The sequence below is a fragment of the Sander lucioperca genome, chromosome 4, assembly GCF_008315115.2.
Source record: "Sander lucioperca isolate FBNREF2018 chromosome 4, SLUC_FBN_1.2, whole genome shotgun sequence".
Classification (NCBI taxonomy): domain Eukaryota; kingdom Metazoa; phylum Chordata; class Actinopteri; order Perciformes; family Percidae; genus Sander; species Sander lucioperca.
Window position 1 is genome coordinate 37,695,536 of NC_050176.1, and position 25,373 is coordinate 37,720,908.

General features: G+C 40.4%; 1 protein-coding gene across 11 annotated transcripts in view; it reads right to left on the reverse strand.

The window, feature by feature from the left end:
• Positions 1–25,373, reverse strand: part of LOC116046942 (teneurin-3) — a 293,082-nt gene that overhangs the window by 78,810 nt on the left and 188,899 nt on the right. For 6 of the 11 annotated variants that reach the window (XM_031295417.2, XM_031295414.2, XM_031295411.2 and 3 more), the window contains 10 exons: positions 24,875–25,075; positions 19,396–19,581; positions 17,841–17,867; positions 12,919–12,927; positions 10,151–10,297; positions 7,651–7,781; positions 7,406–7,494; positions 3,423–3,542; positions 1,427–1,559; positions 929–1,057 (listed from right to left, as the gene is read on the reverse strand). In XM_031295417.2, the coding sequence (XP_031151277.1) occupies positions 929–1,057; positions 1,427–1,559; positions 3,423–3,542; positions 7,406–7,494; positions 7,651–7,781; positions 10,151–10,297; positions 12,919–12,927; positions 17,841–17,867; positions 19,396–19,581; positions 24,875–25,075 (1,172 nt within the window). The remainder of the gene's footprint in view (positions 1–928; positions 1,058–1,426; positions 1,560–3,422; positions 3,543–7,405; positions 7,495–7,650; positions 7,782–10,150; positions 10,298–12,918; positions 12,928–17,840; positions 17,868–19,395; positions 19,582–24,874; positions 25,076–25,373) is intronic. The other 5 variants (XM_031295419.2, XM_031295416.2, XM_031295415.2 and 2 more) reach the window with 2 other exon arrangements.

Genomic DNA, 25,373 nt, shown 5'->3' on the forward strand with positions numbered 1-25,373 from the left:
TTCCATTCATTTGCTTTTGATCTACACACACACACACACACACACACACACGCACGCACACACTCTGCGTCACACATGCTGTCCTTCGTGCACACACTCTTTCACCTTAATCGCAGATAATCAGGCACATGCTCACATGCTTGTCAAATAAAAAATAATAATGGGGCGCTGGTTCAGGGTTGTAAAAATATAAAAACACACATGGAGTTCTGTCATCTGTTTCATTTCCTCTGCAGACTGTTTAAAGCAATGTGACGATAAAGAACCACACAAATGTGCTATTAAGCTTTTTGGAAATTAGAGGCAGGACACTGGGTGGGGCTCTGTGTGTGTGTGTGTGTGTGTGTGTGTGTGTGTGTGTACCACTCCAGAGCCACAGTTCCTCAGCTGTGGTAATGGTGTGTGTGTGTTAGTATGTGTGAGTGAGTTTGTGCGTGTGTGTGTGTGTGTGTGTTTGACAGGAGCAAACCTGTTACTGTAAATGTGTTAGCATTTAGCAGTTTCTTTGACAGTTTTCCTTCATAGCAAAAGAGAGTAAACAACTAAGATTATTTTTAATTTATTTTTAAACTTCAAACTTTAGTGCAAAATGAACATAACGTTAAAGGATCAGATCGTCAAGCGTTGTCCAAATGAAGTAAATATTGCCATGACGTAGTTCAGCTGCTGGTTTTTCGTCATCCCAATAAAGACAGAAAGATATAAGATAGACATTTTTATATCGTTTAGAAGATTTATACTGTCAAATCGCCCACATCGTCAACAATACGTATGTATCGTGTATATGTATTGTTGATCATCTTTTATCATTGTGTGTTGTAACCTGAGCTTCTCTGTTCTTTGCTTTGGTAGCCGGGCTGGCTGCGCGTGCATGTTAGTGCATGTGAGTAAAAACAGTTGCTATTTACTCCTCTTTGGTATTTATTACCTCTGTTTCAGGTATGATGGGTCCATCCTTCGTTGAAGCTTTGTAAAACGTAGACAGAGGAGAAGCAACAATGACAGGACTGGGTCTGATGAAACCACTCAGGTCACAGCTAGGAATGTCATTCTCCTCCTGAAACAGCCAGACATAACGTGTGCCAGTTAGTCTTTTCATTCACCGAGGCATCAATTCATTGAAACAATGAGTCCATTAGTCACTCGCTTAGTCAGTCAGTGTCAGTCTGATAGCGTATACGTCATGAAAAGAATAGGAATGTCACCCTGCTCCATGTGGTAATCAAATCATTATGTCAGTAACAAATTCAACAACTGCGTGATCAGTCAGTGGAAAAGAACAAAAAAAAGTCAAAAGACGAAAGCTTCAAGATGGCATTTAAAGCAACTGGAACATACACACGTGTAGTTTCTGTCAGGCAGACATCAGTCCATGACCCCGTGATGACAGACAAATATCTAGACAGACAGCAGTGACACCGCTCACCTTCTTCATAACCATTGTGTCCATCACATAGAAGACGTTCCATGGCACCCACACAGTTCTGTACTGAGTGAGGAATGGAGCACGCTCAAAACTCAGTGTTAGCGATGCCCCGCCATTTGCCAGGAGATCGAACCTGCAGCACGTCAGTGACAAACATGCAAAAAAAGATGTACTGTAAGTGCTAGTTTGTATACTGACGCTGCATATCATTCCATATCGTCATGGCACTTATCATGCATAAATATATGCAACTCACCAAAAAGCAAACTTACAGTTAACCTTCTTTATATTTTTGGCATTACATATATATTTTTTGTTTTGATTTTAGATTTCTATTCTATTGATATTTTTATACTCGCAGCTTTATTGATATAATATATTTGTTGTCTTTCCTACTTTGTACTGCAACTGCTGCTCAACAATTTCCAATCGGATTAATAATGGTCTATCTTCTATATTTTATTCATGTTGTTAAGTGTGTGTCTTTGCACGTCTTTTGGTTTTCTGTGTTTCTGTGTGTGTGTGTGTGTGTGTGTGTATGTGTGTGTGTGTGTGTGTGTGTTCTGCAGTGATTGATGCATTCTTTTGAATTCAATGCATTTCCAATGCAAGAGTCTTATTCCACTCCTGCACACAATCACACCTCTTCAGCTGAAGTGCTTTAGATTGAAGATAGAGCTTGGAGTGGATAGGAGGGAGGGGGAGAGAGGGTGGTGTGTGGGGGGCGGGGGGGTATATACAGTATATGTGATTTAACAGCTCTCCCTTTGTTTTCAAGACAGTGTTTGTTCAACAGAACTGGCTTTTCATCAAATGTTTTATGCAAGTATCTGTCAAGTATAACACTTGAAATGATAAAGGCGCGTGCAGATGACAATGTAGTACAAGATGTAAACCATACTTCGGTGTTTCATTTATGTCTTGTTTGCTTTTAAATTGGTTTTCCCACAAACTCAATAAAATATGTCAATGTTGTATAAGGGAGGTCTTGCTACAAAATATTTGTGGAGTTCATCACAGACAATAGACGCTCTACTAAAATTATAATTCTTGATTTATTATTTTGTCATTATTTTCAGGATAATTTAGGCTACTCAGAAATGTCATCACTTGGCATGTCAGTGGTACTGTAGGCTACTTACTTAACTTTTACGCAGTTTGATTTAGTTCTGTATGTCCACAGGACATGGATGGCTAGAGAAGAGTGCCAGTGTTGTAGAGATATAAGTACCATGTTGTGTTACAAGGGTCTTATTTTCTCTGTTTTTAAAGCAGATTTATAGTTATGGTTTCTTTTCACAATGGACATTGGGAAGAGTGAGGTGCGCTGATTCCAGTAGTCTGTGTATTTTGATTGTGACAATGGGAAAGAGGGGTACAATTTATGCTACAAACTGTGTCCAATGTTCATTTAATCACTACACTGAAACAGGTCCAGGATCCTTTATTGAGGCAGTGGCTTTACTTCACCTGTGGGACCAGAGGAACTGCACTGAAAGGGGAGGAATCAAACACTAACTAACCTGATATAAATACATATAATTCAATTCACTACAATTTTTTTTTTTTTACAGTGTCAAACCATAAAAGAAGTCGTCTCAAATCTTTACAGATAGAGTAGGTATAGAATAGAGCACTGCGTCGGACTGTTTTCTTAATCCCGCTCCTGAATAGAAAATAGCTTTATAGCATTTGGTGCGACAGCGGCAAGGAAAAACTTCCTTTTAACAGGCAGAAACCTCGGGCAGAATAGAATCAAATTATTCAATATGAACAGTTCAGAATCAGAACAGTTACTGCTAGTCTCTGGCAGCTCTCACACACATTGTTCCATCAATTCCATTTCTCAAGTTAATTCTGTTAATTAAGAAGGCATATCTACTGTCCTTTGATAAATAAAGGGTCAGGTGTAACAATTTTGGGGAACGATGCAAGGTACATATTAAAACAGGTTGCAAATATTGTATATACACATAAATAATAAACAAGTACACACATGCCATCCTTGCGTGTTACAGTGTTTCCGTGTTCAGCATAGTCGACAAACGTCACGTTGACTCCAATCAGAGGTGTCCCGTCCGCTGTCAACACCTGACCTCGAATTATCGACACCAAGCTGGAGAGAGAGAGAGAGAGAGATATGGTAGACAGAGGTGAGACACGGGATGGCACCCCCCCTGAAATTTGGCTGACTGTTCTGCCAATCTTCCCAGCCTTTGTCACATGACCAATTCATGTTTCCATGATAACTATCCAAAATTCTGATACCATGGAACCAGCCTATAGAAAATAGGTATTGTATTCGGATAGACAATTTGTTTAAAATGAAAAAAGTGAAACTAATAATGAATGTGGTGTTTTATTTAGCAGAATTGCATTGTGTTGTTCTATCATATCCAATATTTCCTATATTTCTAAGCAGTTTTTCTATGCTGTATTCTGATACAATGTGTACAATCCTTTTGTGTCTTATAATTTAAGTTATTTTGTTTATTCTTTTGTATGTTGTTCTAAATTAAATGAATTGGTAAAGCTGCACTGTGCATCATTTACAATAGAAGCTACCTTATATTTACTGTAATTAATTGAGAAAAGTGAGCCATCATGGACACAAAATACCCCCTATCTTTGACAGTCCCTGTGGTTGGGCAAAACAAGTGCTGGAAAACTGTCTTGGGCCAGACATACAATAATACCCTCACACACTTCCACACAGAGAGACTCTGGTGCCTTTCTTATCATCAGAGTGCAGTGAGGCATCACTTGAAACAACAACTGCGGTGGTAACTGCTGAGCTGTGGGAGCGGGGGAGCACTGTAGTGGGACACTGATGTTACTAGGGCACTCACAGCATGCCTGCACATCCTCGCCACACTACATTGCAGTTTTACACCAGTGCTTTCAGGAGCCACATTCAAGTGAACTTGATGATGTTGTCCATTGGAATTACTCTGTTATTCTCCTTTTTATTATTATGTAATCTTATGTAGCCTAATCTTTAATGTTTAGAAATAAAGCAACTCATTAGAAAAAAAAATACAGTCCTGGCATTTACCAGCCACTGATAAACTGTCAGCCACAGCTGTCATGACGGCAGTTATACTAGCAGTGATAACGTAACTCAGACTACAGTTAGCTCTTGTCCCAAACCATCAGCAGGCAGCAAGGGTTAAAAACACAGAAGCCCCCCTCACACAAATAACAATTTCCTGCTGTTTGAGCACTGCACAAATTAAGGAGGGATATTATTAAGCTCAGCGTTAGTTGATGCAGGACACGGAAGTCAAACGCCCGCTGATTGAATTATCATTCCTATCAGACACACACCAATCACAGCCATCCTCACATCAAGGTGGTCCTTTTAAATGTGACCCCCCCTCCTGACTGATCTCTGCTACACTGACGCTGCTTCACTCGCTGCTGCTGCCGCTGGCAACGCTTTGCCTCCACCCCACCAGCCTCCACCGTCCTAGTTCAGAATCCTAACATGACTTAAAGTTTAAAATGCTTTTCAGTGTCCTTCTTTTGGCTCACTCTATTACACCCAAGGGGGTTTCTGCATGGTGCTCCCTGTTTCAGCTTAACATGCTGCTCGGCTGGTCCAGGGAGCATTATCAAGAGCGGAGCCATCAGCGCCAAGCATAACTGTGTTTCCATTTGTTGCAATAAATGGTTAAATCTATGACGCGAGTGTTTGTGACTGAAATATATGTAACGGAAGTATGTATGAAAACCCTGTTGTTTACCATCCAAATATACTGGACTTTTCATAGCTTCTACGCCAGATGGGTTACATGACTGCAGCGTAAACAGGCAGCTTTACTTATGCAAAACTATGCCAATACAGGATTTACAAGGATATACAAGTAGTATCAATCAGCATCACAGAAAGAAATTGTTTTTTTGAGCTGTCTTACATTAAAACAGGTGCTTCTTCCTGCAGTTTCAGTGCAAAACCATCCACCGGCTTATGTTCTGACCAGATCGCTAGGGCTAAAATCTAATTAGGAACTCTGAGTTAACAGAAATGAAGCCTTCAGGAAAAATATTTCTGATTTCTTTTTCGATTCATGCAGTTCGTGGCACAAAAAGAACTTTGATCTTTTCATAAGCTGTCAGTCATTCCAGTTTGTTTTCTACACGTGTGTGCGCATCGTACTGATTATGCCGCTCAAAATGCCGTCTATATGTGCACTCTCTTTGAAAGTTGGGCATGCAAAGTTGTGCTTTGGCATGTGTGCATACACTTGCCACTGTGTATGTTTGTCTCCCTGTACAAGTTTGTGTGTTTAAGTTTGTCACCGTTAGCACACCAAAGGAAATTAAGGAAAAAAAACATAATTTCTTTATCTTCTAAAGTGTAAACGTCCCATTTTAAACACCCTTTAACCACACACACAGACACAGACACAGACACACACACACACACACACACACACACACACACACACACACACACACACACACACACACACACACACACACACACACACACACACACACACACACACACTGTTTTGAGGTCTAATAAAACATTTTTATTATAAGGTTGCAGGCCCATTCCATTATGGAAATACAGGACATTTTTATTACAGGGTTGTGGCCCTCTGCTCTTATGAAACATTCAGGCTAGCATAAAGAATGTGACAAAAGAAAAATGGTTGAACAGAATTGCTGTCATGTTTCTTCTCTGTCAGTAGCTCTGCCTTTCACTCTCTGTATTTTACAGACTACCCCCCCCCCCCTTTCTTTCCCTCTTATCATGTTTAATGAATGTTTTGTCTGAGGCAGATGTGGGCAGAAATGGCTTTTGGCAAGCAAAAAAAGGAAGACCTGTTGTGATCTCTGTCTCACTCTTTAACATTTCTGTTCTATTCATCTGGACTGAAAGCAGAGCCAACATGCAACCGTCATATTACTGTAGATAAAGTAGGGTGTGCTATAACATGCAGGTAGAAGAATTATGAGTCAAACAATCAGTGCTGTAAAAAGTAAAAAATAGAATAGGCACTAATTATGCACGATTTCACTTTGTTGAAAAACAACAGTGTTGTGGAAGTAATTTTAACCCTGCTTTAAATAACTACATTTCCGTACTGCACAGATGCCACAAACCAGCCTGTTCTCATGAACCATACGTTCGAAAAGCTACGAAAAGTTAAGCACATGTTTTGTTTTGTTTTTTTGCTGTATGCACCACATTGACTGGTGCTGTATAAAAATGCGTCTGGCCGCGTAGGGAGGAGGTCGGGGGGGGATGAGTGGGCGTTAACATACAGCACTTTGAAGCAAGGAAGCGGAGTTTGCTTGCCGGGGAAAACAGAATACTTTCGCCCAGGAAATGCATGTTCCTGAGAGTGTTTTAATACAAACCACTATCTTTTCCTAAACTCAACTAGACGTTTTGGTGCCTAAACTTAACTTTTGTCGCCGCATAACGTTCACTTTTTCTTGCCTAAACTTAACTGTAATCTCCGGCGAAACGACCGGCAGCTCACGGTGTTCTATACCCGGCTCACAGTCACCTATTCACGGGTAACTGATCCACCAACTACCGCTGACCTGACGGAGCACCATGTGGAGCACAAACTCATACAATATTAAATAATATACATAATAAAATTTTAAATATATCTTCTATTTGTAGTATCATCACTAATGGTTATGATTACATTTCACTCACCATCTTATTCAGTCACTGAAATTGTACTAATACCAACCGTTTAACCCAGTTATCAAAACTATTTGAATATGAAAGCAAACGAGAACACATCTAAAATGTCCAGAGTTGTCCACTGCAATTAAAAACTGTGCGCAGGAAGTAGCTCTGCAAAATTGACTACATACACGTACATGTACGTGGTTTGAAATGCATGGTTTAAACTGTGTATTTGTTAACAACCTGTCTGACCAATCATGTTGCCTGCTGATGCTGCCCAGAATTCAGTGAGGGAAAAACACAAACAGAGACAGGATTACCTTTTATTGAATGGACTGTCTCCAGTGATGACGTGAGTGGATTCAGGACCAAGTAGGAAGTGAATGCGCTGGTAGAAAGACCTGGCAGCCTAAGGAAATAAAAAAAAGGAAGTCAATAAAGAGACAGATGCTGCTTCCTGTTACCTCCCGCTGGTATCTTGTGCTACACTGAAAAGTGATGTGGATTTGTGTACCAGGAAATGACAGCTCTTATTTTGAATTAATTTCTGATTGGAGCTCCTTACCTGCTGGGGAGCCAATAAGGACGGAGACTGGCTGAGCACCTCCGCCGGGTCAGGTGACCCTTTGCAGTATAACTGGTTCTGACAGGAGGGCTGCAGACAGCAGTCTGGATCCATACAGTCAGCCAAGCCATCTGAAACACACACACACACACACACACACACACACACACACACACACACACACAGTTATTATATTCAGAAACCTGAAAAGGATGCATTGGGACCTGAAATGGAAGGTCGGTTGATGCAGGGATGGGGAGGCAACTGAGGGATTACATAAGAAGCAATGAAGGATGATGAAAGGATTAAGAATAACTAACAATACACGCATAAGGCATGGGCAGAGGAACCAAGCAGAATTAAGAATGAAGGGATAAAAAAGAGATACAGATGGAAGCTAATGCATGGAGAGTATGGTCACACACCATCGAGATTTAAGGGAATAAGAGAATAGAGGACAAGAGCGATACTGTGCTGTCCAAATAAGATCTGTCAAACATGGATGGTAGAAAGGAATAAATTAAGTCAGAGATGGAGAGAATGTGATGAAAAGAAAAAAAAAAAAAGAGTGGAAAGTGGACAAGGATGGATTGACTTGTAGTAGTATCAAAGAGAAAAAGAACAAGAAGACTGTTCTCTTGTACTCTGGATTTTCCGATGAGGGGAAAAAAGAAGGAATGGATGAATGAAGAAAAGATGGAGCAATGTAGAAGAATTAGTATGTGAGCAGTGTGTGTTTATAAAGCGCTGCCAAGAAAAATAAAGTCAGAGGGAAGGAAGAAGGACTGAGGGCTGCAATGATGAGGAGCAGGGATGGAATGATGGGAGAAGAGAGATTAGGAAAGGAGGGATACGTAAAGGACAGGGACCAAGAGAGCGGAGGAGCGGAGCAGGGAGACAGATGGAGAGACGGAAGGATGGAAGGAGGTATGTGAGGTAATAAAATATGGGCTGCCATTTGTCTCTGTTAGTTTATAAAAGCCAGTTGTACATCTGGCGAACAGGCACCAGGGACTGCCATTACACACACACACGCACACACACGCACATGCACACGCGCACACACACACACACACACACACACACACACTGACTTTCCTTCTCATCTTCTTTCCTCTCCAGCGGTTCTACAGTTCAGAAAGGGAGGTTCGGGGTGAGGTGATTATCTTACTACTGAGTTTGTTTTGCTTTGGTGGTGAGGAGGTTGTACCAGGATGAAATGTTTAAGGTGAGAATGGATGCAATGAGTGAACAGTGAACCGGAGTTGAAATATCCTTGCTGACATGAAAAGTCCCAAGATCCTTAGCAGGTGGAGGCGCTGTTCTGTGCAAAGGACAGGCAGGTGTCAATCTCGCTTCCCAGGTATTTAAAGGACTCAACCTGGTCCACCAGCTAACCCTGAGAGGATACTGAAAGGTTGGATAAGATGGGAAGGTCTTTTGACTCTGCTCCCACATCACAGCTCCTTTTTTAACACTGGGTCTGTGTTTGAAAAATAAAGCCTCAAAAGGTTTTCCATGTGACGTACCTTTTCATCTAAGATAAGCTGATGTCTGCTGATATAGCTAGGCGCTTTAGGTAGGTACTCTCTTTCTTGCTGTAACATCTAACATAGGCTAGATACTTACGTAAGCTAATGTCTACATTCCTCTTTTGCTGTCTTACTTTGAGTCAAGTGAGAATGGGGGTTGGGATGATTGAATTTTTATTACTGCTGTCAAACGAGTAAAATATTTAATCGCGATTAATTGCATTAATGTCATAGTTAACTCGCAATTAATCGCACATTTTTATCTATTCTAAATGTCCCTTGATTTCTTTTTGTCCCATTATTTTTTCTCATTTTTCTTATCAATATGAAAAAGGCCTACATGCAGTAGCCATCCACTTAGCTATGGCTGCAGTAAGTTTGTTCTTAGTTGTGGTATCCATGTGCTTCTGTCTGAAGTCATCCATTGTCGCCTGGCTTTGACGAGGGGGCGGAGAATTGGCATCAGCTGTGTGCTTGGCCATTAAGTGGTATTTCAGACTGGACGTGCTGCGATGATAGCTCAGTTCACAACAACAAAACACACAGATCACTTTGGTCAATGGAACCATTTGGCAACTTTTTAAAAGTAAACTTTCCATTCAGAATCTTATTGGCATCCATTTCGGCGTCTCGTGCTCGCCAGCCACTCAAAACGTAACGTTAGCCTACTACTCTTTGGCCGGCTCGCACGCACATGGATGCATAACTCAAATATCCAGGGGTTCTCTACATTATGTGAATTTTTTTTTTAAATTATTTTAAATGCAAATGACTTCCTACAGCATGGCATGGGTTTGAAGACTGAACTCGTTCCTGAATACCCCGACTTGCTAACTGCTAACGTTGCTGACTTTGCTACATTTTACCTCGTTTTTACCCTATGTTTGTCCATCCATCAAACAAATAAAACATGTCATCTATTTAACCATGCATCTGCACACTCGTACAGTGTATGTACACAAATATACCTCCTTCATTGTCCTTGCCATCGGTACAGAGTGTTTCCATGGCTACGTGACATCCGGCCCCTCTCCATCCTGATTGGCAGATGCAGTGCCAGCCGCTGGCCTCCAGAGTGCATCGTCCGTTGTTGTTGCAGAGACCTGGACAACCCTCTGGGCACAGGGGACAAACACACAGTTAGAAAAGTTAGAGCAGTGAGGTAGTGGGCTGGGGACACGGCTCGCCATCAGGGTGGGAACTATAGGCTTCAACCAATATACATTTTTGAAGGAAGGTGATAATAATTTTGTACTGGAGCTCTGGAAGACGATAATAAATGCAAAATAGTTTCCCTTCTCAGCTCGGAGAAGCCTCTGAAACAGCACTGAGACCATCATGGGACAATGAAGAAGCAGCCCATATTAAGGCAGGAGGCAGGGATTAGTACAGGTTTTACACACTGCTGAGTGAAATCCTCCTACAGCCCTGAAGGTATTTCTCTATCTTTGGTAGGGTGAAATTGTCACGAATGTTGGGTAAAAAAAAACAATGGTGTATAAGCTGCACTGTACTGCTGTGCACTAGAAGTGTTTCAACAGCGCTCACTGTCTAGGTCATTTATGAAACGGTTTTTCATGAATCATATAAGTCTGTGCCAGCCTAGTCTATATCCACGAAGATCCTCCTCCGCGATTGCTCCGTTGCTGCGGAAAATTCCACCGGATGTCCGTTTCCTTCCTCTTTCTTTGTGTTGCCGTTCTAATCTCTGGTGGATTTATGAGGACCATGGTTAACTGCTCCTCAGATCTCTGCAGGGTAAATCCAGACAGCTAGCTAGATCGAGCTATCGGTCCAATCTGAGTTTTCTGTTGCACGACTAAAACCTTTGAACGTACACGTTCCACCAAAACAAGTTCCTTCCCAAGGCTATTTTGCAGAGGCACCGGGGCTCTCCCCGGTGCTTAGCGCCGCCCATGACGATTGTGATTGGTTTAAAGAAATGCCAATAAACCAGAGCATTTTTCTCCCATCCTGGACTGCTGTGTGGACTACCAGTCCTTCCTCCGCAGTGCTGTGGAGGAAGGACTGGCAAAGCGAGACGATAGTGCTGTAGTACTGAAACTTATTCTGTCAGTGGTATGGGAAGGAACATATTAATATACTTAATAAACAGGCTTATGTCAGCTGTTAATGAAAACCTGAATATCTTTCAGATAACACCTCAGTAACCATTTGTTTTTCTGCCCCAGTCTAAAGGTATGGATGCTGTTTCAGAAGCTTTACTCACCTCACAAGACTTCTCAAGGAAATACTCATTACTTGAGTTTTTTTATTATTTTAATTTACACGTTAGTACAAAATGCTAGCTTCAGTCCAAAATACCTTCAAAAAGACTTCAAAGACCATATTGGTTAAATCCTGATGTGTATAAAGGCATTTGGCCCTGTGTGATCAACCTTTCTCCAGCAAATGGACTGACAGACTGAAAGACAGATTGATAGACAAATAAGACAGATCAATACATTAACCTACATGTGAGAGACACAGACTGACAGACAGACACACAGTCAGCATTGAAATGCACTGACGTTGTAGTTTCACATGAACCACTAAGATTGTCTACAGCCAAAATGGCTACTGTGTGCTCCACGGCTTCAATCAGAAATGAATTCAAAGTAAAAGTTTTTTTTTTCTCATCTGTAAACAAAGAAAGAAGATGTTATTGTTACATAAAATAATGATGGTAAACAGGCATACAAACAAAGAAAAAAAAAAAATCTAAGTTGAAAGCGGAACATCCTAAAATTTGAGTTTATCCGTTCAAAGTGAAGTCTAACCAAATCTGAGGGAAAAATGTAACACCCGGCGAGCTGACAAAGACTGTTCTTTGAAAGGAAGTTCTTTTGCTTTAGAAATAAGGATTCCTTTGAAAAACAAAATCACAGGTTAAAATCCATGTGAAAACACAACAGGTAGACAGATACACAGCGCACAAAGTATAGGGAGGGCAGGGGTGGTTTGGACTGCATGCCTCCAAATGCTATACTTTATGCCTCTGTTTGACATTCCTCTATCACAGAAAAGACAGTGAGACTGGCAACCAGATTGATAAACGGTGAGTGCCTGGAACCAAGCAAAGCCCAGCTGGAGAGACGGAAAAAGGGATGGAGGTAAAGATGAAGAGTGAGGTGGTGAGAAGGGGGGAAAGTAGAAGAAAATAGAGAGAGAGACAGGAAAGTGAAGGTACATAGACGGAAGACAGAGGAACAGCAGCTGGCTAAATTCACACATACATATACATATATATATATATATCAGGCTTGTGGATGCAAGACAAAACAGGAGTCACACATCTTGGGTTTGTGTCTGCTTGTGTGTGTGTGTGTGTGTGTGTGTGTGTGTGTGTGTGTGTGTGTGTGTGTGTGTGCGAGCATTTCCATTTTTAGTATGTGTAGTAGTGTGTGAGTATGTGCTTGCGTGCATCTTCATCTGTATAGGCTGTGTTTTGTGTGTGGAAATCAGAGACAGGGACAATAAAGATGTGACAGAAAAACAAACACGGCTAATAACAGACTGCCGAAATAACAACAGAAGTATAACAATAAGACAATACAAAAAAGGCATACACCGAGCGTTTAGGAAGACTGACGTGAAAAAAAGAGGAAAAGGCAGGAAAAATAAAATGAAATGGAATGAATCAGAATCAAAAGAAAATTTAAGTTAACAAAGCAGAGTGTGAAGTGGTTGTATTTTGGGACAGTAAGGCCTTTATTAAGTCTTTGGCATGAATTACCTTTATATCCTGAGAATAGGAGAGGGCACGAGGGAGAGAGGGAGGAAAATTAGGGAAAAAAAGTAAATCGAAACAAAAACAGCACTGCCAAATATACTCTCTGTGATGGACAGATGTAAATGGCAGCCAAAGGAAGAGGAGGAGGGGAAGAAAGAGCTGGGATCACGGGACTGCAATAACATAGAGGGAGACACAGCAGTAGAACCTCAACAGTTCATTCAAATCTGTCTTCGTTCACATTTAAATCACACAGGACGGAAGAAGGATCAGAGGCAGCTGATCAACAATTACAAAAAAAGTTGCACAGTTGATATTTTTTCTCAAAACAACAACTTTAAGTAAATACAAAAGAATCTGGGTGAAACAACAGAAGTTGGAGAAAAGTTGAAAATTGTTATACTGACATACTGTTTAATATATTCTGTATGATATACTGATATACTGTATAATATATTCTGTATGATATACTAAATGTAGCACACTTAGAAGAAGTTAGTAGAGGCAAGTTGAAGCAGCAACCACGGCTCATGTCCTGAGCTGCAGTTCCTCTAATGACCACTAGATGCTGACAAGAAAAGTGTTTAACCGTAGTTTTAATAATAATAATAATAATAATTTATTACAATGTTTTCACTCTGTTGTTAGAATACACATTACACACCTGAAATACACTACCGTACCTATACATGCACTAATGGAGAGATGTCAGAGTGAGGGGGCTGCACCTGTCGATGGACAGGCACCCCGAGCAGTTGGTGGCGGTTGGGTGCCTTGCTCAAGAGCACCTTGGCAGTGCCCAGGAGGTAAACTGGCACCTCTCCAGCTACCAATCAGTCACCATACTTAGGTTCGTATGGGGACCTGAACTAGCGACCCTCTGGTTCCCAACTCAATTCCCTACAGACTGAGCTACTGCCACCTCAACGATCTAGGAATGAACTAGCATTAAAGAGCAAAAGGCATTATTGAGTTGCATTATGGGAAGCATAGGATCTAGCATTTTTGGAACTTGACCCAAATTAGAAGTCATGTTAAAAGTCAGGATCTGGGCAGCTGCCATTGATGACACTGGGGTTTAGCAACAAGGGGTGTTAACCATAGACTGTAGATAAAGACTGCACTTCCTCCCTCTGTACAATAGTGAAGCCAAAATATCCCGGCGCTGCCATCTTGTTATTTTTGGAGCCAGGGTCTGTGCAGAAGTGATCGGCCAGTGGAGCCGCGGTATCAAAGTCCCGCCCATACACCCGCTCGACAAATCGTGAGTCAATCACAGCTGTCTATCATGATGTTTCACCCTGTTTTTATAGCTTCAAATAACTAATAAAAACCCAGCTTATCTGAAAAAATGAACACATGAACAAACAGATCAGAACTACTTAAAATGACATGAAAATATAATTTGACGTGTACTTTGATTTTTTTATTTTGGTCCATGTCCCATCCACTAACATTGAGGGGGCGGGGTTTATGACCCATACTGCAGCCAGCCACCAGGGGGCCATCCAGATGTTGTGGCTTCACTAAGACAGTGTCTGCATCCACCACTGGTTTTTACATTCTACAACATAAAACACTTGGTCTTTATTTTATAGGCTGGTTCCAGAATGTCTTAGACTTACCGTAATATATTTAAATTGGATTATTTTTGGCCACAAATGTTCCCTGACTTTAACCAAGTGTTTTAGTTGCCTAACCTTAATTACAGTTTTCTCCGCCACACCTATAAAAATCTCAACCATCCGGTATAGCCATGTGCAGAAATTTGAGAAATAAATCATTTTAAAACATTGGCATTGAACATAATGCTGGCTTTTGTAGAATCATCCAATATCAATGATTTGTCTAGCGATACAGTGCTTATATTGGGTCGGGGGTGGGGGTCACTTGGACTCATGATGTCAGTGTTTCTAAAATTCTGGCTACTGGCCCTAGTCACCCTTATGGTAGTCTATATTCACATTCCACTTCTGGGATTGCTCTGGTGCTGCAGGAAATTCCGCCGAATGCATGTCTTTTCCGTTTCCTTCTGATTTCTTTGTGTCAGTATGTATTTTAAATGTGGTGGATTTATGACTATGACTATAGTTAACTGCTCCTCAGATCTCTGCAGGGTAAATCCAGACAGCTAGCTAGACTATCTGTCCAATCTCTCGCATGGCTATTTTGCAGCGGCTCTGTGAGTTTAGCACCGACCATGACGATTCTGACTGGTTTAAAGAAATGCCAGTAAATCAGAGCACGTTTTCCTCCCATCCCCGAATGCTGTGTGGAGTAGCCAGACCCTCCTTCAGCGCACTTTGGAGGAGGGTCTGGCAAAGCGAGACTACCCTTATAGTAAAGCAATACTATATCACAGCATTACTGCTTGTTTGGGGACATGTTTAATTGATGCTAGATCAGTCAGTTTATCACACTCAGGTTGCTGCTTGGAAGTCTAGCCTCAGCTTCAGGCCCACTTTCCAAAAAACTGTTTCCTTGCCTTCACAGCTGACAGCTAGGCCTGTAACAATTATAACATAATCGTCTAACTGTCAATTTTTTTCCCACACAGTTTCTTTGTTTAACCGCAATTAATTGCTAACATTAGCTAAGGTCTTAAGGGGTATGACTGGTAATTGTTGATTTTGTTTAGATATGCTAAATTGCAATTATAGAAGTGATTATTGGTCAGACTATATATTTTCATTATTATTTCAATTGTTGGCACTTGACCCTATACACGTTCATAGCAACAAGAATGGGGGCATACAGTTAGAAAATATATTTTATGATAATAAAGAGGAGTTGTTTACTTCATAGGCTGTGTATTTATGTTATCACATTATCTGGGTCACATGACAGTGTATAACCAAAAAATGTACCCTGGAATTCACTCAAAACTTTAATGTGTTGAAAAAAGTAATAAATAAATAAATACAAAAAATGTAATTTGACTGAAAGAGACAATTATATTGTTACTCGTAATTATTTCTTTGACAATTAGTTTGGAATTGTTACAGTTCTACTGACAGCAAGGCTAGAAAAGAAGTAGTCTTTTTAGCAATTACAGCCACACATAACCTTGACCAACTAATATGACTGCAACTCTATTCAGTACCTGATGTAAAGGAAGGCCATGTTATAATCCAAAATGATTTTCTTTTCATTGCCCCATACTGCATTGACTCTGAGCTCCTTATCTAGAATATTCCCATGTTGCACACAAAAGGCTTAAAACCAGCTGAATTGATTTACTGCTGTCACAGTGCAACTGCACGGCCATTTGCTTTGCAATTGTGTAAATACTTGCAATTACACAAACGTTGTGTATGAAATAAGGTATGACTGACATCTTTGGCACAAAAGCCGACTTTGCGAGTCAGATTATGGTTACTTAAACCTATTCACGCACATGTAGGAGTACGCCTGTGTTTAAAGACAGAGGGACAGGAGATGAAACAGCTTACAGGAAAACTAAGCCTAAAGCAGAGCCAGGATTTCATGGTCTACATCAGAAACTTTCAATATTATATTTGCCTGTGCCTGTACTGAGCTTGTCTTCTAAAAGCATACATTTGTACTGACTATCCCAAGACACAACAAATGTCAAATATACAATGTCAAACATAGGGTATCTACTAGGGAATAAGTGGAACAATAACAGCTCAGTATGTTGTTGGAAGACTATTTCTTTCTTTTCAATGTTTTGTTTTTGTTGCTACCAGTTCTGTTTCATGCTTAATTTTCCCTTTTTTGTGATCCAGCTTCAACATACTAGAAACTGGATCACTTCCCTGTCTACTGTTAACTGCAGTAACAAGCTGCACAGAACCTTAAAAAACAAGTCATCAATATCAAGCCAATTCATAATACAATGGTAAAAAGCCAGGAATCTAATGTTGGAGGTCAACATAACTCATTCATTTAGGGACTTCCTCCAATTTTGAATTTCTGAGCTATTTCTTTGTAACTTTTGATGAAACATAACAATTTACTGCAAATATGGTCAGGGTTTTTTTTTCCAAGAAATTTAGGAGGCTGAAGTAGGCATTTGAGTCAATGACAAATACACAGTGTTAACCCTCTGAGGACAAAAGACGCACCGGCGAGTCCAAAAGATGTTTGACAACCCTCCTACTCAAAAAACAATATTAAAAAATGTCATTTTAGACATTTATTTACAATTTTATTCATATATTAAGCTACTTTTGTGAACTCAAGACTTTTGTAAACTCGTTTCAAGCACCGAAACAATTGAGTGTAGGTATGTTTTCACAAGAGATTTGATAAATATTTCTGCTTTAGGGCCAAATTATCCCTTTATGCATTGCTCTGGAACAATTTTGGGCCTCAATATACAGAAAGCTGAGTTTGTTCTGGATATTTTGATATGAAACACATGGGGATCAGGTGATATGCAAACACCGTAAAAAGGAGAATTCAAGAAGATGTCTAAAAATGCCCGTACACCTCAGAGGGTTTATTAAATGTTATTGTATCAGGATCAACCCCTAGAGACATATCTTCTCATTTTCAATGGTGTCCCAGCATTCATTAACTAAAAACAAGATGTAAGGTAAAAAAAAAAAAAAACTCTCCAGGTTTTAATTCTATCTCATAAGAAAGCATCTAAGTGTGCATCCCAATAGGCAACAGAAAATAAAGCCATTGTGCATTTGGGTAAGGACAATCCTGAAACGTAAGCAACAGTAATAGTGCATGTTATCAGAGCTGGCAAAACGATAGAGGGGATGAGAGAAAAAAAGAAATAAAACAGAACATATTCAAGGCATCTAAAATTTAAAAATAAGGTTGGAATAAATATGTAAATAAAATAACCGCTGAAGCAGCCACAGCTTCACATGGAGAGAAAGGCAAAGGAAGAAGGGATGATGACAAAAAGCAAGTGATGAGGAGGAGAAGAGAAAAGAGCACAATACCTTTTACTCTAATGTCCGGATTGTGAGCTTTAAGAAGGAAAGGGGAAAAAAAGAAAGGAAGCAGATAGATAGAAAGAGAGCATTTAGTCCAGAAAAATAGGCAGTAGAATAGTAACAAACCCCCCCAGTGTCGCCATCAGTGAAAGGAGACACCAGAGAGAGGTAGACATTCAATTAGACACAGACAGAGAAAGGGAGAGAAAGACGCTGTTATTCTTCATCATATTCACCTAAGACACCTCATTAACGCTAGTGATTTTTTTTAGGGTCCAAAATAAGTTGACTAGTGTACAGTACATATTTGGTTACTGTTATTTTCTTGTCAAACACTGGCTTTAGGAAAAATCATAGGACTCTACGTAAGATATTTCCATGCTGAAAATACAAAAACAGCCAATTAATGAACATGGAAACAGTTACAGTGAGGTCACAGTTTCCAGCAGACTTTAACATAAAATGTAAATGTGATGGTTAGTGAATAGAAAGGAGCGAGCCAGTATCGGCTCCCCAGACATACAATCCGTCTAAACACTCAGGCTGTTGCCTAAGCACTCTAAATGGATTTCTCCTCATCTATCTGTTGTTATGCTCTCAACGTCCTTTCCCACGTGTCCGTATGTGTGTGTGTGTGTGTGTGTGTGTGTGTGTGTGAGTGACGATAACTAAAGCCAATTTGCAACTCTTTCCCAGCAATACTGTAGATGTCTGTCTGTCTTTTTTGTTTGCTTTCAGTGGTGAGCTGAAGAAGCAACAAAGGCCCCATTTCTCATCTGTTTCCCCGTTCAACACAACACAACAGGATGGGATGTTTTTCAACTCGACATGGATACTCACTTAAAAACACAATCCAATTGTCAGTAGGTACTGTAGATACCAAGCAAAATAAGGAAAGGAAGGGTTCTTTTCACCAACACTGAGCAACAGCTGTTTTTCAGTGGTTAGGTCAGTGTTTAACAGTTTTTGTTTTCGATTGCTAGACGACAGTGGGCCCAACTGGAGTAACGTGTGCAAAACTCTAACTACAGTCTGCACAGCAGCAGTTCATGTGGACCTGTAGTTCATTTTTCATCGCTTGAACACAGTTCTCAAAACTCTACACACGTATCCCATCACTTTTTATATATATATCTTTTCAAGTGGCACTATCGTAGTTCCAGTTTCATTGAACGAACACAATTAACCAATCACTGAAGAAGGGCAACACCTACCCACCAACTGTCCAGTTTTTCTAGGTTTCTTAAAGGCTGTGTATTAGTGTGCTATTTTTTTTATTGTGTCCTACTAGAAACTGAAGTATAAGTAAGTCATGAAGTAATGCCAGAGTAGAGTATAACTTTATCGTCTTGTTAGTGCAACCTGGCAACCCAAAAGTAAAAATGGTTTGGAAAATGCTTTCCTCTCAGTGTCTTTGCACAGAGCACATATATGCTCTTCCAGTTATCCTCATTTCACTCCGTGAAGAAACATCTCAGTCTCACTTTCCCTTCTTACACTTTTTCCTGTAGTGTGTGTGTGTGTGTGTGTGTGTGTGTGTGTGTGTTGGGATCCCACTCACCGATATTACAGTGCTCCCCTGTCCATCCCTGGTCACACTCACACTTCCCCTCCTTACACACTCCGTTCTTGCTGCACAGTGGATGGCAGGCCTTCTGGTCACACACAGTTCCTGTCCAGCCCTCCTCGCATCGACACACCCCGCCATAACAGACGCCATGGCTGCCACAGACCACTTCACACACCTCTGTTGGACAAAGAAAAGAAAAAAATATTACTACACATGCAAACATAGAAACACAACACTAGCTGTGATATCTTTTCTGCATTCATAGCTTCGTGGAACATGAATACTGTACTAAAGCCATTGTAAACAATACTGTTAATATGCATTAGGTGAAAGATGTATCATGATATATGTGTGTGTGTTGTTGAGTGTGTTTGAATGTTTTTGACAGATCCCAAGAAAAGGTCAAGAACCAGTTTATTTTGTTACTGAATCTGTGCGTGTGTTTTACATACAAAGCAACGGCACTTAATTGGATGAGTGTTTAATGGTTTTGACAAGACAATACTCACGTAACAGCCAAAGGCAACACACATATATAACACACACTCACAGACACATATTCCTTTCCTCTTGTCTTTGTTTTTATGTCAAGCCATCTGTTACTGATCTGCATTCCTCCTCCAGCTTTTCCTATCTTTCCTATCCTTTCCTATAGCATATTTTTTCTGCATCAATATTGTCACTTGTTTCTCTCTCCCTCTCTCACCGGCACCAAAAATATAGATAACATTGCTCATTTATTCAAATCCAAAAACAACTTGTGTTTACAATTTGCTGACAGGTGACCTCTACTGGATGTGTAAATTATGGCTGCAAGGACAGAAATAACGTGACATTGTCATAGCACCGCAAAACCATTTAGGTCAGAGTTCAGAGGGGATACATGGGTCAACAAAGCATTTGATTGTGTCAATGGAGACCGCTGTTTGTTTCCCATTTCCTACTGACAATAAACTGACAATTTTGGTTTCCTTTAAGCATGACCACGATCTTTCCTTGACCTCAAACAAGTAGTTTTTGTGCCTAAACCTAACCAAACCATATCCATAGCAGTGGCAGATCAGAAAACAGCCAAATGAATTTCAGAAGGCACTGCCAAATGATGTTGTGCTGCTGATCAGTCATTTGGGAATCCAATGACAAACAGCTTATTTTATCATTTAGTTTTGCAGCACTTGTTGGTAAATGCAACCCTTTGGTATGCCAAATACATTTAGGAGGAAATGTAATTGCTGCCTAGGTTCGCTCCAGCAATGTTTTTACCAGTTTATTCCTAAACTGAAGAGAAGTCGGGGGTGGATGGTTGAGTTTACATATCACAGAACTTAGATAGTGTGTCCAAGATGTTGTAAGATGTAGACAAATACAACTCTTTGGTTAAGGTTAGGGAAAGAAGTTGCTTTTGGTAAAATATTAAAAAAGTAAACATGTCCTGTCTAGGGTTGGGTATCGTTTGGGTTTTTTCCGATACCGGTGCTAAAACGATACTTCTAAAACGGTGCCAGGGCCTAAACGGTGCCTGAAACAATACTTTTAAAAAGACTTTTTAAAAATATGTATGTCGCCGACATTTAAGAACAGCTTGTTTATTGCTAAGGCCATATGGTCAAAATTAAATGATTTATTAAAAATGTAATAACAATAACTTCTAACAATAACTTATTTCACCAGTAAATTGCTGGAAAACGACAAAAACAACCACTAGATGGAAAAAGGGTATTTTACAATAACTTTAAATGCACCACGAGGCTGGCGAGGCGAGTTTCAAGTGAACACACCGTCTGTGCTGTTTTTCCGACAACGGCAGCTGCAGACTAGCCTACGTCTCGGTGTTGGAATCCTCTACGGTGAAATACAGTCACACCGTTTAAGCTGTCAGCATTTTAACCGTGTTTAATCCAGCTGCTAGGTTAACAGTAGGCTAACGTTAGCTGCTGCCAAGTGTATTATGTTAACTAGCGTCACATGCAGCGATGCTTCTGTTGCCTCTAACATCCGTTTCGGAACATCATACGGCAGCGCTGACATTTCAGTAGCACCGAAATAAGGCACCGAAATCCGCGTTACTATTCGGTCCGGTAGATACCGGTTGTTAAGGCACCGGTGCCGTATAAGCACCAATCCGTTCAGCCCTATAATCAACCAAGACCATATTTTTTTTTCCTGCAACCTTAACCAAGTGTTTTGAGTTTCCCAGATATAATCATAATCATAATCCTCAATCACTGCTTTAGCTGCCAGAAGCAGATATCAAAGGGAAAACAAAAAAAAGTTTGACAGTGAGTGTTTCGCAGATGACATATTCAGTATGACTGTGTCCTATTGTAATTCAGGTGCCACTAAGTGTCCTACAAAGCATATTTGCTATTAGCAGCTGTATATGAGGAGACATGGTGAGAACACGTTATGGTGTTGTGAGAAACTCTTTTTATAATAAATAGAAAGTTCCCTTTTTTGACTCTAAACTCACTGAAAGAGTTTAGAGTCAAAAATGGCAGCTGGGTCAGGTTTTCTAGTGTTCTAGTAGCTTACTTACTGATCTACAAAGACCTAAAAAAAACGTATCTCTGCTACTTTTTCATATTGCCCAGATTGTAGCTCTCTGACTCCTTCCACTGTCAGGAGACAGCTCTCCTATTTGCAGCTACTGTAGTACAAAGCACAGCTACAGGGTCATATTGAGACCGTACAACTTCTGTTTTAGTTTCTCTTCACTGGCTTCCGGTTAGTTTAAGAATTGATTTGTACATGTTCCTGATTTTACTGCTCTTAATGTGGTTTAGCCCCAAGCTTTGTCACTGACCTTGTTTCTCTTAACAAGTGTATTTGTGATATCCTCAATACTGTTCTTCTGGCTGTTTCAAAGTCCTGGCTAACTTCTAAAAGTGAATATGCTTTTGCCTTGGAGGAGCTTTCAACACTTGGTCAGTGGCTCTCAGCGTCAGATACGACGCGAAAACACCCTTCAGCGTTTGGATGGAACGCAGCAGCTCGACCGCGGCGCTGTAAAATGACGTAGTATTAAGAGAGACAACGGTAGAGAGTAGTATGAAAGACCAAAATGCCGCGAAAAGAGGTTGGTTGGGGTGGTGGATGGGTCAAACAACACAGGACTTTTACCTAGGAGACCGTATTTATGTCCCGTTCTTTTCCCGCGTGACACAGAAATGTACATTTATATCCCCACCCACTATCTTTTCCTAAACCTAACTGTCCCATTCTTGCGCTGCTTGTCAGTCAGTCTGTCCCGACCCAGAGCGCCAAAAGTGACATCAAGAGTCCCGACGCTAAAGGAGACTTTTAGCTTGAATGACAAACACCAAAGACACATGACCAAGCGTCCGTATTTTCCACGATGGGAGAGTGAGATTGTGTTGGTTGGGGAGTAACTGGTAACAGTGTTACGTAATTTAATTACAAAATAAAGGTAACTGTTGTGCGTTTCAGTTACTGGGGAAAACAATGTGTAATTAAATTACAGTTACCTATGAAAATGTTCATGATTACATTGGGGTTACATGTGAATATTTTCTGTAAAAAGCTAGGCTATACAGTATGTTGAATGTTATTAATTTTGTTGCGTTGCATGTTTTACATGTGCACAATGTCTTCTTTTGCTTGAATTTGCACCGTCTGACACTTAAACCGCCTCTCAAGCTGTCTTAGAGTTGACCATCATGGCTACGGACAAAAACACGTTCCAGTGCTGGAAATATAAAAAAATATTTCCTAAAAATCTGAGAAGCGTTCAAACATAACCGTGCAATGCAAAGAATGTTTGCCAGCGGTCAAAATGCTATCGACGTCCAACTTCAGGCAACATCTGCAGGTATGTAAGTTAAGTTAGCTTACAGTTACTGCAAGCACTCACATTAAATAAAGTAGGGAAGACATGTCTACCTTCTGGTATGTGACATCTGATATTAGTCAGTGTTGAGTGCTGCTGTAAGGTTAACAGGGTTTCTGCAGGTTTCAACAAGTCAAATGTAAGACTTTTTAAGACCTTTTAAAAACCTTTATGAATGAAATTTAAGACCTATATCATGACATAAAAGTACAACGAAAAGCAGAGTCACAAAAGTACTTGCAAAGTTATTACACTTATTAAAATTGACTAACAGCGACACGGAGTACTAATGATCCGTACCTATACAGCAAATTATATTTAGACTATCGAAAGAAAAAACTGCAACACCACAGAATTAAAAAAAATAATTTCAGTGAGCATTAGAGGTAGCGTTGCATGGATGTAGGAAGATTAAAATGATTTAAGACCTAAAACACAATACTTTTGCAAATTTTGACTAAATGTGGAAACCCTGGTTAACACTGCCAGGTTTAAAGATTTGAAAATGGTTGTCAGTTGAAAATGTTCATTAACACTACTATTACATCTTAAATAGGGTAACTTGTAATCGATAACCTACATTTTCATAATTACATTTTCAAAGTAACCTTCTCAACACTGGCTGTGAAACTAAGCCAAGCTAGGCACTCTTACCTTCTGAGTTACTGTTTACAGGTATACACTTTGCATAATTGAATGTCTTATTCACCTTATGTCTTTTACAAGCTATGTATCCCATCTTTGATGCCTGTTCCTAGGGGCTCACGTCTTTAACACTGTTATCTTAATTACATTCTGTTCTGTAATTGCTTTTTTTGTTTTAATGTTATGATGATCCTGCTCTTCTTTATCCTCTCTTAATGATTCTGTAAAGCACTTTATTTACTGTAAATCTTGGTGCAATGCTGCTTTTTAAAATGCCGTAAAAAATGAAGTGTATTCTTTTTGTAGATTGAGTAAGAAGTGAGACAGGAACCAAATAGAAAAAAAAGAAAAAAAAACATCTACACACTAATGGTGTGTGTACATTGTCAGCGTCATTTCCCCCACTTCCCATCCATTTCTATGGGAGCAGCCGTTCAATGCATTCTGGTAGCATCGCGGGGACTTTGGAGAAGCGGGGCGTCGAGTCGTCCTCTCCTCATTTGCATAAAGTTGAATCCAGCCAACTTTATGCAAATGAGGAGCGGCCGGCTCTGCGCCTCTCAAAAGCTGACAAAAATCTTTTAAATTGACCTTTGTCGAATCTGAAGACAGATTCAGCAACTGCATTGCCTATTTCTTGCTTAAAATGTTTTCAGAAACACGTTTCGGTGAACTATTTTCGTAAAATAAGAGACTGTGTTCCAAATGAGCCGCCATTATGGTCGGTTTTGAAATCCCGGAGCAGACAGCTTCACGTGAGGTGTTCGTCCAATCAGCTGCAGCCATCGCGGTGTAGGAGGGTGTAGACTGTTTTCTTTGCTTGTCAGTGGTCAGTGAAGAGAAACTGGTGGCAAGCCCACTAGCGTGCACTGTTGGGAAGCGGGGCGATCCCATCCGTGAAAACAATGCGTATATGGACACCCACCATAACACGTGTTTACACCACAGGACTTTAAAACTTTTAAACGTGACACACACCTAAAGAGCAGTCGGGCCCGGTCCAGCTCTGGTCGCAGGTGCAGGTGCTGGTCTCTGCGTTGTAGGTGCCGTGGCCTGAACACTGGTCTGGACACATGGCCTTGGCAATCTCACAGCTGGCTCCGCCCCAGCCTGGCTGACAGTGGCACTCGCCATGAATACACACCCCATGGGCCGAACAACTGGGTTCAATGCAGTCCACTGGAGACAGAGAGATGAAGAGGGGGAGTTAACAATAGCCAAATAGTACATATCGTACCTGTAGTGTGTACACACACTAGGGCTGAACGAGTAATTGTTTTCAAATCGATATCACGATTCAAAAGAATGCGATTAGCTAATCGTGAAGGCCGCGAATGTGAATGTGAAATATTTAGTTGAATGGTTGGTCTAACATTTAAAAAATATATATATTCCTCCTTCATTATTATATTCACTGTTTTTTTCATAAGATAATGCTGGAATAATGTTACATATCACAGATTGTGTTTTATTACTT